This window comes from Cryptomeria japonica, chromosome 4 (genome assembly GCF_030272615.1).
Source record: "Cryptomeria japonica chromosome 4, Sugi_1.0, whole genome shotgun sequence".
Lineage (NCBI taxonomy): Eukaryota > Viridiplantae > Streptophyta > Pinopsida > Cupressales > Cupressaceae > Cryptomeria > Cryptomeria japonica.
The window spans coordinates 603,457,956-603,473,760 of record NC_081408.1 but is presented as its reverse complement, the minus strand read 5'-3'; the positions used below and the strand labels follow the sequence as shown (position 1 = coordinate 603,473,760).

General features: G+C 36.8%; 1 protein-coding gene across 2 annotated transcripts in view; it reads left to right on the top strand.

Moving 5' to 3' along the window:
- The window catches only part of LOC131061086 (AUGMIN subunit 3), a 242,100-nt gene extending 226,594 nt beyond the window's left edge, over positions 1-15,506 (top strand). The window contains exons 17-19 of one of the 2 annotated variants that reach the window (XM_057994597.2): positions 14,712-14,807; positions 14,901-15,041; positions 15,170-15,506. In XM_057994597.2, coding sequence (XP_057850580.2) covers positions 14,712-14,807; positions 14,901-15,032 — 228 coding nt within the window. In that variant the 3' untranslated portion in view covers positions 15,033-15,041; positions 15,170-15,506. Of the gene's footprint in view, positions 1-14,711; positions 14,808-14,900; positions 15,042-15,163 lie in introns of both variants that reach the window. The other variant, XM_057994598.2, reaches the window with a different exon arrangement.
- Positions 15,507-15,805: the final 299 nt, after the last annotated feature.

Sequence of the window (15,805 nt, the reverse complement as noted above, 5' to 3'; positions counted from 1 at the left end):
TGAGGACAAGCAATCTTGAGTGGTGCGGGCTGTAATGTCCCCACTATGAAATATAATTTAATTATATAATAATAATAAAATTTAATTTAAAATATAAAAGAATATAATTAAACTTCGATTAATTTAATGAATGGTGAAAAGACATGAGATGAAAAGTTGTGACTCCCTCAAACATGAGATATAAAAGGGAGAAGAGAATCTCATTTTGAGGGGGGATAATATGAGAATCAGAAGTGCAGATCTGATTGTGAAAGATTATGTCCCTTTCAGAGGGCAGAAATAATAAAGAGTTGCACTCTTTCAAAGGGTGCTAATGGTGAAAGGGTGTGTCTTTTGCCAAAGGGCATACTTGATGAAGAGGTGTGACCTCTCCCTCACATTGGAGGATATAAAAGGAGAAAGTGTCATTTGAGGAGGACATGCAAGGGATATCAATTTGGAGAATAATTTATTATTCTCAAAGGGCAGCAATGAAGAGTGAGACTCATTTCTTATGAAGAGGCGTGACTTCCCACAAATGAAGATATAAAGAAGAGATTAATTCAATTGAGAAAGGGGGATTGGAGGAATTGTCCACAAGATCAAAGAAGACAAGAAAGTCAATGGACCAATATCTAATATCAGAATCAACGAGGGTGAAAAATAGCAGACTTTGATATTTACAAGGGCAACATTTAGGGCAATCCCAAAAGGGGACATTATAGACATAATCTCATCCAACTTCCCATTTCCTAGGGATACTTCTGTTTTTCTCTTCAATATGTTCCTTTGTAATACATTTCTCTCTCAAGTACTGGTTCAGCAGCTCCTTCTCTTCATGGTTCAAGTTGTTCTTCCCATATGGAAAGAAATGTGCTGATTGGATATCATCTTTATAAAGTAGCACTATTCCTTCTCTCAGCAGAATCATAAACCTGTCTTTGGGTATGTCCATCGTAGCTGTTGGGTATATGAAGCCCAACAGTCACATGGCTGTTTGTCTTCCCCAGAAGACTCTTCATTTCATATTTGATATGTTTATATAAATGGCTGTGTGCAGCCCATACATAATATACTGTGTAATTGGATATTGGTTAATAAGAATTCTCCCTGCGTTTCTAGTGGACGTAGCCACTTAGTGGTGAACCACGTTAATCTTGTGCCTTGAGTTCTTTGTTGTGTCTATTATTCTTTCTGCTGTTTTCTGTTTATTATTATGTGTTTTCTCTGCTCGTTTTTAAACTAACAATTGGTATCAGAGCTATGGTAAAATGTTGAGCAGAGATGGGATCCGATTGGATAGTTGATCCTGAAGTTGGGTGTTTTTTATGTTATCAATAAACAGTTGAAGTTTTAGATGATGAGGCCGAATCAGATGATGAAGCTGAATCAGTCATAAAAAAAATTCCTTGGTAGTCTAGACTTGGTAGAGAGTGATGTCCAAGTGGATGATGAAACCAAACATCATTGGTGGGATGGCTGGAAAAAGGAGGAGACTTTGGCCGAAGAAGAAGAGGGTTTGTTGTATTCGTTGTTTGAAGAAGAGACTGGTTTGTTTCCCTTCCAAGATGAGGAGGATGCCTCTCGGGGTGAGGAGGATGTAGTCTCGAATCTAGCGAATGAGGATGACCCTGAAGATGAAGAGACAAATTGCAGAAGCGATGATTTATTGATGAAGATTGCAGAAGTGGAGGCAGAATGGAATGCATTGATTGCACGCTTCTCTTCTACACCTTCAAACCTTGTAATTGAAACTTCAGAAGGTGCTAAGGATAGCGTGGAGTTGGCAAAGGTGGATGGAATTCCAAACGAATATATTGTATTACGGGGGAGCACAAGAGCAAGAGACTTTGATGGAGGAGTGTATTATGCATCTGCAGATAGTAGTGTTCCTGATTATGGATTACCGGATGAAGTAGTCAGAGAATATGTTTTTAACTTTGATCTGACTTGGAGAAGATTAATTCGCACTGTTCATGAACAGAGTTTGGCGATATTAAAATCTTCTCGAGCTGGTTGTAGTATGAGCCTTGGAATGGAGATGCAGGGAATGTTACAGGCTATGCCAGTTGGACTTCACGGGGGAGATTGTTGGGTATATGAAGCCCAACAGTCACATGGCTGTTTGTCTTCCCCAAAAGACTCTTCATTTCATATTTGATATGTTTATATAAATGGCTGTGTGCAGCCCATACATAATATACTGTGTAATTGGATATTAGTTAATAAGAATTCTCCCTGCGTTTCTAGTGGACGTAGCCACTTAGTGGTGAACCACGTTAATCTTGTGCCTTGAGTTCTTTGTTGTGTCTATTATTCTTTCTGCTGTTTTTTGTTTATTATTATGTGTTTTCTCTGCTCATTTTTAAACTAACAGTAGCAACAACCTGAAACATTATTAGAAAATATGTGAGTTCACTTCTAAACTCGGTAAGGTGCCTACCGTTGGATTGAAAAATTTCCCCGTTTCTCCTTTTCCACAAAAACCATAAAACTTCACAAGTGAAAACAGACCAAAAGGAATTTAAAGCATTGTCAAAGCACTCAACATAACCAGCCAAGATTTCCATCCAAGAAAATGAATCTTTAACACCCCATTAGATAGGGAAACCAAAAAATAGAGACCAAATGGTTTAAGCATATTGACATTTGAAACACAAATGCTCAAAAGTTTCAGGCTCATTACAAACATTACAGATTCTGGAAGAAAGAGCAATATCAACCAAGACATCAGAAATTGCAAGCTTTTTCAATATTAACAACCAACAATAGCAGGTATTTTTAGGCTCAATTGGGGTTTGCCAAAGAAACTTAAGGATGGATAGCCATTTGGAGTCCGAGCAGTCATTGTGCCACCTGGTTTTAATCCACTTCAAGATCCCAGAATTTTGGGCCATCATATTGTATAACAGTTTTACTGCTGCATCACAGAGTTTTGTTCCATCAGTCCATCTAACTTGATCCAAGAATTGAGACCCATCTATGAGCCTTCTCAGATCAGTATTTCCAATTGCCTTCTTGATCACTGTGTAAGTTTTTTTATGTGCCAAAGGAATCCCATATTTACCTGCCAACTGCTCCCATGATTCGATCTTACCCTCAAAGATAATATCCTCAAAATTAGCAATACCAAGAGAATAGCAGTATCTAGCTGAGCATCCTTGAGTCAGAGCAAGGGGCTTATCATTATAAGATACACCCCACCGGAGTGATCTATCCATAACACAGTAAGAGGAGGAAGTGCCAATAGACTTCCCATTGTCAATGAGCTTTCTAACATGAGACCAAGCTTTCCAAAGTGAAGAAAAAACCATAGAGCCATGAACTTTAACTTCGAAGTCACCAAATAGAATATCTAAGATGGTCAACTGAGTCCAGGATTTTCCTTTCTTAGGCCTAGAAAGAGCCAAGTTATTTCTGATTAGAACCTTGCAAGGCTCATTACCCTGCAATGATTTGTAAATCCATTTAGAAGCTAAGGCTATGCCTTGAATTTTAAAATCTTCTGGTCCTAAGCCTCCCTGAGATTTAGGAGCACAACACCATTTGCATGAGACACAATGTCTCTTCTTGTTTCCTTTTCCATCCGACTACAGAAAGTTTTTAAGATTTTTTTCAAGTTTATTGAAGTGGACATTGGAGAACATCCATGCTGAAGAATGATAGACAACATGGGATGACAGCACTTTCTAAACAACTTGCAATCTTCCAGCCAAAGATAGAAGATGGGTCCGCCATTTTTCATGTTTTTTTTTTCAATATTTTTAAACAACCACTCCCACATATCCTTTAGAGAGGGGGAAATAGCAAATGGAACTCCTAAGTATCTCACCATTTTGGTTGGGCCAAACCACCCCATCCCTTATTTTGCAACCAGTTAGGAGGATGATCTGCCAAACCAATAACAGTGGACTTATGGGGGGCCACTTCAGACCCAGAAGCATCATAGAAAATTGGAGTCTTTTCACCACATTATCAAAATTCTCTTCTGACAATTCAGTAAATAGGGAAGTATCATCTGCAAATTGAGCATTAAGGAGAGAGCCTCCATTTGTAAGACAAATACCTTTCAGAAGGGAAGATATAGTGCTTGTTCTCAAAATATAAAACAGAGCATTTGCTGCAATGACAAAAAGAGCAGGGGCAATAGGGCACCCTTGCCTAATGGATCTCTGTAGAAAGTAGAGAAGTCTCTAAAAAGAATATCAATCCATCTACAAAATTTGGGTGGAAAACCAAATGCATCCAACATCCCTAATATGAATGGCCATTCTATTTTGTCATATGCCTTTTCAAAGTCAAGGAGGACCATAGCCATATTTTGATTATCATACTTAGCCCAATGCATAGCTTCCCGGCTGGTGATAAAGTTTTCTAAGATATATCTGCCTTTAATAAATCCAGTCTGGGTAACAAAGATAACCTTACCAAGCATGCCTGTCAATCTCTTACTAAGGGTTTTAGCTAGAATTTAGTGACAGATTCAAAAGAGTAATTGTTCTCGAGTTCTTGATTTGAGACCTATCCCCATCCTTTGTGATGATCTTGATTAGGCCTCTATTGATGTCTTCCCCTAGAGAACCTCCTTCAAAGGCAGCAGAATATAGATCAAGAAGTTATGAACTAATCCATTCCAAATTCTTTTATAGAACTTGGTATCCCATCCAAGCTAGGATACGATAATATCATCAATTTCTTATATTGAAATGTCTTGATCAAGGATTAGAGCATCTTTAGAGGAAAATTTCTTGAGGATAAGTTTCAGACTCTCATCTAATGTTTTTTGATTCTTAGGCCCATGTTCAGAAGTGAAGAGATTCTGATAAAACTCCTGGAAGGCATTTCTAATCCCTTCTTGGTCTTTAGACACATTCCCATCAATAAATTCCCTTTTCCGTTTGGCCTTTATAAGACTAAAGAAGTATTTAGATCCTCTATCACCATCATTAAGCCAGTTCATTCTTGATCTAACCTTTTGACCTTGAAATTTATAATTTTGAATCTTCCTAAGTAAACTTTTAGTCCTGGAAAGTTTCAGTTCAATCTCTTCGATAGGGCCACTGCATTGTATTTCCTATTCCACTAGTAATAACTTCTGGTGGAGGAGAGATTCCAAGGCATTTCTATCTAAGGCATTCTTCTTCCCAATAAACTGAAACATCTTCCTCCAAGTTACAACCAGAGCATTCCATTACTGGATAGGGGATAACTCTCTACTATAGGGTTTTGTTAGTATGGTAGCAGTGCGAATAGCATCCACATAGTCCTCATCTTGTAATAAAGAGACATTAAGCTTGAAAACATTAGAGGTCTTGACAATCTGTATAGAGGAAAAACCATTAAAAACTACAATGGATTCTATAGGGGAGTGCTTCGAACATAGGTGCAGGGATAACATTTTTTGCTAGAGGTCTTGACAATCTGTATAGGGGAAAAACCATTAAAAACTACAATGGATTCTATAGGGGAGTGCTTTGACATAGGTGCAGGGATAACATTTTTTGCTAGAGGTCTTGACAATCTGTATAGGGGAAAAACCATTAAAAACTACAATGGATTCTATAGGGGAGTGCTTTGACATAGGTGCAGGGATAACATTTTTTGCATTTCCCCCTTCAGAGGAGTCAAATGAGAACACTTCTTTATCTGCATAGAATCCATCAAGTCTGCAATATATCCGATTTGCCAAGGACTGGTTATTACGCTAGGTGAACTAGATAGAAGATGATGTCCTTTTCATGTTAGCAAGAGGGTCAAAGATATTATGTGTTCTTTTAAGCTTGGCCCAAATGTATTGTTCATCACCCTTCCAAACTGGAGATTTACACCCCTTCTTATTCTCTTTATATTCTATCATATGAATTCCCCTGTCAGGATCCGATGGGCCTTCGGGAGGGATAGTGCCATCCAACCCCATAATGAAGACCTTTCTCTGTAATCATTATATGCATAAAGTGAACAAATGCTTATATATGAATCCTCAATTTTCAATATGATCCAACACAGTCTATTGAAAGGGGACACACCCTTTTGCACTATGAAATCATTCCACTTTGGATGGACTAAAATGGCAGACCCACCTTTACCTCTCTCATGATCAGTAATAAAGGCCTTTGAATTATTCCAAACAAAGTTTAGAGTATTTGTTAATTGAAACCCTACCACTTTTATCTCCTATAGGCATAAGAAGTCTAAGGTGGCCCTCCTCCTATAGGAAGATCTAACAACATATTTCCTATCCCCTGTGTCTACCCCCCTCACATTCCAGCTTACAATATTAAATCTCATTCAGGATTAGGGAATGAGAGGGGGGGGGAATGGGGCATTTTTCTGATTTCTATATAATCTGTCAAAACACTTAGGGATATCTTTCCCTTTCTTATTTGTTTTCTTTTTCAGGATTTGTCTGAGATAAAGAATGTCTGTCCACGAGTTTTCTTTTCTTTTTGATGTCTGTAAATGGCTCATCAGAGCTTAAGCCATTAGGAGAGACTTCTTTCATGTTTACTTTATTATGGATAACCATTAATTCTTTCCCATTAACATTATTCTCTACTCTGAAGTCTCAGTCCATGGCTCTGAGATCTTTGTTTGTCACAGGAGGGGTTTTGCAGGTCAAAACTCTATTCTTATCAGCCTTATCTTGCAAGCACTCAAGGGCCAGCTGTTGTGCATTTTTTAAGGCTGAGGAATAGACGGGACCATGGGAGCAGTAGAAGAGTTAGCAGGAATGACTTCTAGGTCCTCTTAAAACAGAGGATTAAGCAGAGAGATTTTGACCTTAGGGTGAATAACCTCAATAGTCTCCATCTTCTCATTAGCAATAACAAAGAGCTCATTAGGAGCAACTTCATCAGTTGACTGTTTATTAAGAACAATTTCATCAGTTTTATTCAATGGCAAGGAAACCTCACCATTGACTTTGGAGACCTCTTTTGATAACATCTTTTTGGCTGTTCTTCAGCTGTAAATTCAATGACTAAGAGTCATTAACAACTTTAAATTCCTCATTACGGTTAAGTTTGAGGGAGGGGCAATCCTTCTTCCTCATATGGCCCTTTTTTTTACAAAAAAAGCATGCCTTCAGGTTCCCAGAATTTCAAGGTCCCAAACAAGAGTATCCTCTTCCACATTTAACACCAATTGATCAGGGATAACAGCCTGGAGGTCAAGGGCCATCAAAACCCTAGCATTAAGATGTGGTAGAATCTCTCAACTCTACAATCTGAAGAATAGGATCTAGAGGATTCAATAATTTTGATAAAAAGGGCCAGTATTCAGTTACAACTTGCTTAATTTCAATCCAATTTGGAATAGATCAGGCAACTACATTGTCCATGTTGCCCTTAGTTGACCACGGACAAGCCCTAAAAAGGGATTGCCCTACATTCCAGAAATTCCTTTTCAAATCCCTCGCTTGCATTGCATGAGACTTAAACACAATGACAAACAATCCTTAGTGCATCATTCTTGAAAATTTGACAAAAATGCCCATATTTTTTCCCCAAACACTTGCAATTCATTCATCAAAAAACTTTCGAGAAGGGAGCATGTTTGAGTCTAATAAACAATCAATACTGCAACATTCCTTAATCTATTTTGTTCATTCTTAATAGCTTTAAGCATAATATCTTCATTAGGAGATAAAGCAAGGACCTTTTTCACTGGGGTAGGCACCTTACCCTCTTCTCTGTTTCCGAGATTTCTAACCTCGAGTTTGCCACTGTCTTGAAGGCCATCTCCTATAGACTCCAATAATTTTCCGGATCCCACCTCAGCACCTTCAGCCACTCTAAAGACTCCATGAAACTCTGCAATGCTAGGGCACACTTCTAGATTAGTTTCTACCACCAGAGCATACCTATAAGTTGGTTCCTCTTTCACATCTGACCCTTCATCAACCTTCTTTTCCTCATTGATCTCTTGGTCCTTGGTAGGACCGCCTCCTGGATCATCATAAATGCCCCCCATGAGCCCAAGGCTTGGGAGGACAACTGGTCATTGAAGACACTAAATGCTTGTCGTACTCTAGAACGGCTTTAGGGAAAGGGATAATAATAATTTTAAAGATATAAACTTTTAAAACAGAGCGGGAACCTGTTGTGACGTCTTCACACATCGCCCCATTGCAAATGGGGACGCCCACTTTTCGCTTTTTAGAGTAGAAGTTTTGCCTAGTTTCCTAGTGTTTGCCTTTGCTTATGAGATGGTTTTTGAATTTTGAATAGGATCATGTGTTTAAAATGTCAAAATGTTAGAGTGATCTTGAGTTTTGCCTAAGTCTAGGGGTTGCCTTAGGGTTCTGATTTATTCTTGCTAAGTGTTGAGTTTTAATTTTGCCTTGACATTTGAGCGTAAATGCGTGTAAGTGTGTATAAGTCGGTGATTTTAAGTGCTAAGGTGTTTTCAGACCTTTCGGAGTTGTTTTCTCGCTCCTATAGAATTATTCAAGTTGATTTCGCACTTTGTCGCGATAGATTCCCTTGTGTTATGCTCCAATTTCTGATGAATTTGCCTAAGTCCAGATGAGTTTTATTGAGTTTTGAAGTTTCCTAGTGATTTTGAGTGGAAAAATCATCATTTTCCGGATGAAAATCCATATTCTAAGGGTTAAAAGGTCAAAATTCCACACTAGAGGTGCTTTTCCTCTCATATTCCTGACTACACAGGATTTTCCCCCACTCAAAATCTAGACTGGACATGGATTTCCCTTGGAATCCATACTTGCCTCATTTTTCCACCACTGTGAATCCATACTAGGGTTGATTTTCCACCTTTGAATTTCTCTTGGGGAGTGTGGATGAAGTTGCGGATGACTTAAGTGAAGATTCCTGATGACTATCGATTTTCCACCAGGACTTTTGTGACGAGATTTCATAGATTTTAATGCGGATAGTGATTCCAGACTTTAGGAGAATTTCTACAAGTGATGATTTTGACAATTTTGAGTCCAGATAACTGTCCAAACAGGGGTCAATTTTCCCCTAGAGGCAAATTTGTGCAAGTTTGATGAAATTTTGTCAGGATTTTTATCCCAACATGGGGCGAATTTCCCCCAAGAGCATTTTAATGATTTTTAATGAGTTTTTATTGGGATTTTTATCCCAACATGGGGCGATTTTCCCCCAAAGGTTAATTTTGATCTAAAGTTTGGAATATTTTAAATAAATTGACCCCAAATTTAATTGTTTTTACAAGTGTTGACGATTATTTAAAAATTAAAAACAATTTTTAATGACTTGGAATGTTTTAAAAAATTTTAAATTTTTTTATTTCCCATGCAAGTTGATTTTCCCACAACAAGTGTAAAATTTTTTATTTCCCATGCAAGTTGATTTTCCCACAACAAGTGTAAAAGAGCAAAAGTTTTATCCTACATTGCTTGTGTGGTGAAAACTCAAGGTGAAAACATGTTTAAAGAGAGGTCACCAGCATTAAAATATCATTATATTTGCTGAGTGTGATTGCTAAGTTGCTGATTTGGGTGATTTTCTCCAACTGAGCGATTTTGTTGAAGTGTCTACTTGACACATTTGGAGCTGAAAGTTAGTTTTGTTGTTCATTTTCTACCTATTCCCAGCTGGGTGATATTTCTTGGTAGCCATTGGAGCTAAGTCACTGCATTCAACGAATTTGATCCATGAGATTCGAAATTCAACGAACTTTAAAAAGCCCTAAAAAAATCGTTTAAGTTCGTCTTAAATTCGTACAGTAGATGGGTTAGGGTTTTTAATAAAAAATGTATTTTAAAAACCATAAGCTTCCTTCACGGGTCTATTTATTCACAAATGTCCAATGCTAGAGTAGCTATAGGCATGAACAAAGGTGTCCAACACGACCAAGCAATGTCTTGCAAATCTGAACGGAGGTGACGCGAAAAACCCAACGCCCTTCAAGCTTGGCGTGACCCAACAAGTTCGATGTCGTCACAAGTTGCGTGAATAGAATTTCACTGTTTAAGTTTTTATTTAGGTTTTTATGTTCATTTAAAGTAGTTTTTCCTTTACATTTTTCTTCTGTTGTTTTAATTCTATTAACATTTAAAAGATATGTTCTCACAACTTCTATTTTTAATTTAAAAAGACTTAGATGTCAATCATATTATTTATGTTAAATTTTTATAAAAAAATAATATTTAACTATAATAAATTTAAATTTAATGTTGAATTTAATTCAAATTTTATACATTTCGAATTTTTTTCTTGTCGAACTTCATTCGAATTTCAAAGTTCTTGAACTTCGAATTCGAATTCGAATCTTAGCATTGGAGCAAGTTTTTGAGAGTAATTTTTAGATTTGGGAAGTGGCGCCATGGCTGAAGCTGGGCAATTTTATTTGGGAGGCTGATTCCTCCATATCTTGATGAATTTTGGTGATATTTTCGAGTGTTAAGGGGCTGGCATTATTTTCAGACCTTGTTGGGCGCCATTGCTGTGAGTGATTTGACCTCCATTGTTGGCTGGGAACACATTTTCAGAATTATTCTTCATTGCCCAGCTCATCCACACTAAGGCGATTTTGGTTAAGGGCTGTTTGGAGGAGTTTTCAGTTCATTTTTGGGCAGCCATTGTTGGACCTTGTAAGGGTGTCTTCAGACTTTAAGAACTAAAAATCAGACTTTTCCACACCCTTTTCCAAGCATTTTCAGAATTGTGGTATACTTCCAGGCACCATTTTTGACATTTTTCTGAGTATACCAGGTTGTCTTCAAATTGAAACTTCATTTCTAGCCACATAGTTGTGCCCAGATGTGACCATTTCTGAGTTTTGAAGGTCAAAATAATTCAAATGCAAGCATGTGACATGGCTGTGACCACTTCCAACCATTGATATTCATCATTTTCAGAGTGTCTTTAGATTTTTGGAGCCATTTTCAGACTTTCAGAGGGTGTATTCAGACTTAAGAATCAGAAAATCAGACTTCAATCCACCATTTTCTGAGTATTTTCAGGCATTGAAGGGCATATTCAGACTTTGTCCTCAGAAAATCAGACTTTTATTACAACTTTGATATAAAAAATCAGTCACTTTTTGAGTGTTTTCAGACCTCCAAGTGATATTTCCAGACCTGGACATTCATTTTTGGGCTCCAAATACTTGATTTTCTGAGTTTACATGGGTGTCTTCAGACTTAGCAATAATGATCAGACTTATCATAAGTCTGAAAATCGGTTTTTCTTAAGGAAAATCTTCCAGATTTCAATCCGGACCTTCATATTTTCCAGAATTGGTGTTACAATTTTCTAAGATTACCTATCACATGTTGGGACAAATGTCAGGAACAAAGTCCCTATGAGGTTCTAATTTCCACTCAACATATGATGTTCAAGGACAGTGAGTTTGGATGAGGGTCGGATTTCCACTTGAGTACGGAATTACAAAGGAAGGAAGTTGTCCAGATAGGCATCAAACTTCCACCAAGTGAAGAATGGACAAGGATAATGCGGATGGTTTTGAGGAATGATCAATCCATATGCAGATGAATTTCCCACCAAGCTTGAAGTTAAGTTTATCATACTAGTGTTTGATTCAATGTTTATTTGTTTTGTAGGACTGTTATGAGGAACAAAAGCATGATGATCAAGGCTTGAGGTGAAGGAAGATGCACAATGCGGATAAGGAAGATCAATACTTCAAAGATTGGATGGGAATTCAGGATAGAGATTCCAGAAGGTGAAGATGAGGACTAGATCAATCATGAAGAAGAGTTCACCTTGATGATGAATAAATGAAGGAAAGCAAGTTCAAGACATGAGCACAAGGGATTTCATATCAAGAAATCCGGAACTACATCAAGGAATTCCAATATCAAAGTGCGTCAAGGAAGGAAATATTTCAGGATTCCAAGATTGGGAAATTTTCCAAACATAAGGAGGGAACAATTCATGGAATTCCTTAACATAAGGATGGAATGCAAAGTATCATAAGGGATTCCAAACATTGTGAAGATGAAGAATGTACAAGGCAAGATGAGGTGGCATCCTAGTCACCATTCATTCAATCAAAGGGTACCAAGTCAACATTCATTCAAGGAGGGAATAAGTGACACATGGCACTACATGAAATATTATTTATCTTACCTACCCTCGTTTCTTATTGGCCAATGTAATGGTGGTTGTACAAACCCTAATTAGGGTTTTATCTTGTAATCTTGGTCGTTGATCTTGAATCAATTTGAGCCATTCATTTCTTTTGAGGCTCTATATATACCTCATTGTCTCTCATTTGTAAGGGAGAGTTTTTGTAGAATTGTTGGTATATGCTGCAGCTATTTGAATCTAAATCATTGATCAATTTGTTGGTGATTTTGCTCTTCAAATGTTGTCTTTGCATTCATGGTTCTCAATTCCTCCAAGTTAAATTAGAATTTTAGATTAGAATTTATTTTCATGTATGTTAGATTGAGTGGAACATTTGTTGAGTATATTTGTGTGGAATCTTTAATCCATACCATTAGCCTCTTGCCATTGGTAAGTGCGCCTTGTGTGGTCAACTAGAAATTTATGCAAAGCTTAACTTCAATTATTATGGTGTCAATGTTTGATGGTAATAGTTTGAAAATCAATAAGTATACCTTAGATGATTGCACTAAGCTCGTGTCAATACCTATTTGTGAGACCTTGCCTAGTTTGATTCCACTAAATTTGTTCATCATTTCCTACATTCCTAGGCTTAGAATAGATTTCTTGAATCCTATTCCTTTTGCCCTGTTATTAAGTAAAATCCTATTAGAATTAAGTCCAAAGCTTCATTGCTAAATCCTAAGTCATCGGCATACCTATCCTGATCCATAATAAGATTGAGCATTCATGTACAACGTAAGTCCCCTTGTGATTCCAACATTATCACATCAAACCACTGAACTTATCCACACGTCAAGACCTGACATTTCGTAACCTTGGACTTGTCTCATTTGATCGCGAAGCATAGCATATGAGAGACTTTGTTCAAGAGAGGATAAGATACCTTGGTATTTTATTCTGTGTTCGCATGTGCATAAAAACCACATCAACAAAACTATAGAACTAACTTTTAATCACAGCCCACAAAAACCACAACCATGCACACAAAAAATAACTAAGGGACAAAGAAGAATCACAAGCCACGAAACAACCAGGCATAAGACAAAAGGAGAATGAAGAAATTCAATCCTTACGAAGCGCACCAAACAGACAAATAGAAGCAAATGCAGCCCTCCAAGGTCGTCAATGGCAAAAACCCGACTCTCCTTAGAGCGCCACCCCAACCGACACATTAAATTTTAAAACTTATTTATATTTTTTATATTTAAAAAAAAAACATAATATATTTCAATTAATGTAATATTTTTTTTTTTTTTTGTTTAGCAATGCCCACCTATATTTTGTGGATTTATTTCTTATTTTAAAAAAAAAATTCAAATTTATATTAGGCAAATTTAATCACAAACTTTTTTTCCAAAGTTTGTTGCCAGATTCAATCCAAATTTTATTCTTGTTGAACTCGAATATGAATATGAAGAGGAACCTTGTGACATAGCATGTCGCTCTAATAATAGCTGTGAATATGATGTCATCACGGCTGAAAGTTGGAACTATAAAACTCCACATTGTGGCAGAAAAGAGTCCATTAACCCCCAGTTACAATGTTTCTCTATATTGTATACTGGATTTTTCAGTTCATTCTTAGACAGCTGCAATTTGTGTGTGGCTAAATTGGCTTTGTATAAATGTGAAGCAACCTCTATTACAGTGCTACGCCTCATCTGGAGTGTAGTACTGCAGGGAAGAAATACCATGATTGTCAGTTGTGTAAGCATTTGAAAACAAACTTAAAACAAAAAATAAATGTGATTCAGAAAGAGATAAAGGCATATTTACCAACTTAATAAAATGCCAAATAGAGAAATGTGCCCTGAATAATGGAATATTTGGTAGTTGTGGTTTTTTTGCCTTTTGTTGTATATGTACATTGACAATGAAAGCTCAAATGATGACATTAAATTTTCTTAATTTCTATATTGACTTGTTGCAATTCTCAATTTAGCTACAGTGCTATGTAATATGGTTGTAATATGAATATGGTGAATGACTTGTCATATTAATAGTTGAAATTTCCTATTTTTTAACAAATTCTTATTTATTTACTTACCATCGCCTGCCATCCTCCCAAAAAGGACTTCTATCCCCTGGTGTACCCAAAATGTGTTTCATCATTTCCTGCCTTCCCTATCCTGCTATAACTGTGGAACAGAGCTTATCAGATCTTAAATGAGAGCCAAATGAGGGAGGAGAGAGGTACAGGAATATGGGTGGCTTGTGGCATGATTTCATGGGCTTGGCTTTTTGTATGTCGCATCATATCTGAATGACAAAAGACATGCCACTGTATCATTATGAATATTAGCATTATGTGTATCATGTCGAATGCATGCACCATAAGTACAAACAAAAGTTCAAATTAAAAATATTCTCATATGAGGAAAAATAAAGTAGCTGTATAATGGTACTCGTAGCTGTTGGAATTTGAATATTGAAATAAAAATATGAAAACTAGCTCTTGTCAACTGCTTTGTGGTAATCCTTTTCTATTGAGCTATTGGTTAATTGGACCTCGTACCATTCTCACTGTTGTATACAAGTTATCTAAAGAAGCAAAGTATTTTTTCTTGTTATTTTCTACTAAGGTATGTCATTCAAAACCTAGCAATGCAGTTATAGTTTAACTGATTTGATATCTTGGGAAATTTTCAGCCTCTCATGAGGGAGCTTTCTGAGATGGAGAAAGTCAATTCACAGCTCTCAACTGCCATTGAAGAAGTTACACGTGAGCATCGTGAAAAAGCTGAGGTACTTCCTATGTCCTGTAATTATTTTAGTTAATTTTCATTATTCTATTTGTATTCAAAGTCTGAGAATGGACCTGGTTTCTTGTCTCTGCAGATAGTGAGGCATCATCCACATGAAGTAGGGCGAGAGAGACAAGTCTTTGTAGACTTCTTCTGTAATCCTGATCGCCTTAGAAACCATGTTAGAGAGCTGACTGCAAGAATTAATTCTCGGCAAACTGTATAGGTGAAGCTGGTATGATGTGATTCATAGTTTCTTCAGTAATTTATCAAATATGGAATTTTTGAACTGCTACCTAAACTTTATGCAATTAATGTCTAGCTGATGATAATTTGATATTTCTAATGGCTTTATAGTTGCAGGTGCAATATTCTTTGCTTATGCAAAAGGTTTATGTCTCGTCGACCTAGTAGTTTCTGTGATCCTAGTTTCTCAAAAGGACTTAATGAACAAGTCAGTCGGAGAATGATGTCTGGAGTGCAACTCGAGCATAGCTCATTGTGTAAGCATATGGAATGTAAGGAGAATAAGGTATTGCGATTGATAATGTAGTGGGTTGCCAGTTGTAATATCATGGTATTCTTTATTTTGATAAGGCATTGGCTGATATTTTGGAGGAGAATTCCTGATCTCCTCATTTTGTTCGGTATATTTATCTTATATAAAGAAATTCATGGCAGAATGTAAATATTTTATTCATTTAGATTGCATAATTTTTTTTAATAGAAATTTTATCATTTTTTTTTTTTGGTAAAGATACTTGAAATCAATGGTTGCTATGCCAGCCATGACATATAATTGTTTTATCCAATCTCATGGTTTGGCGATTAAGTTTTTATTTTGTGTGGTTATGATTTTTTTAGTAAACTATGAGGAATCAAAAGTTTAGCCTAGTGACCTGGAGCATTACTCTTTAGAGGGCAAGCCCCCCATATCCTCCCAGATGGTGCATAATGGATCCTCATTCACACTGCATGTAAATCAGGAATTGAACTCAC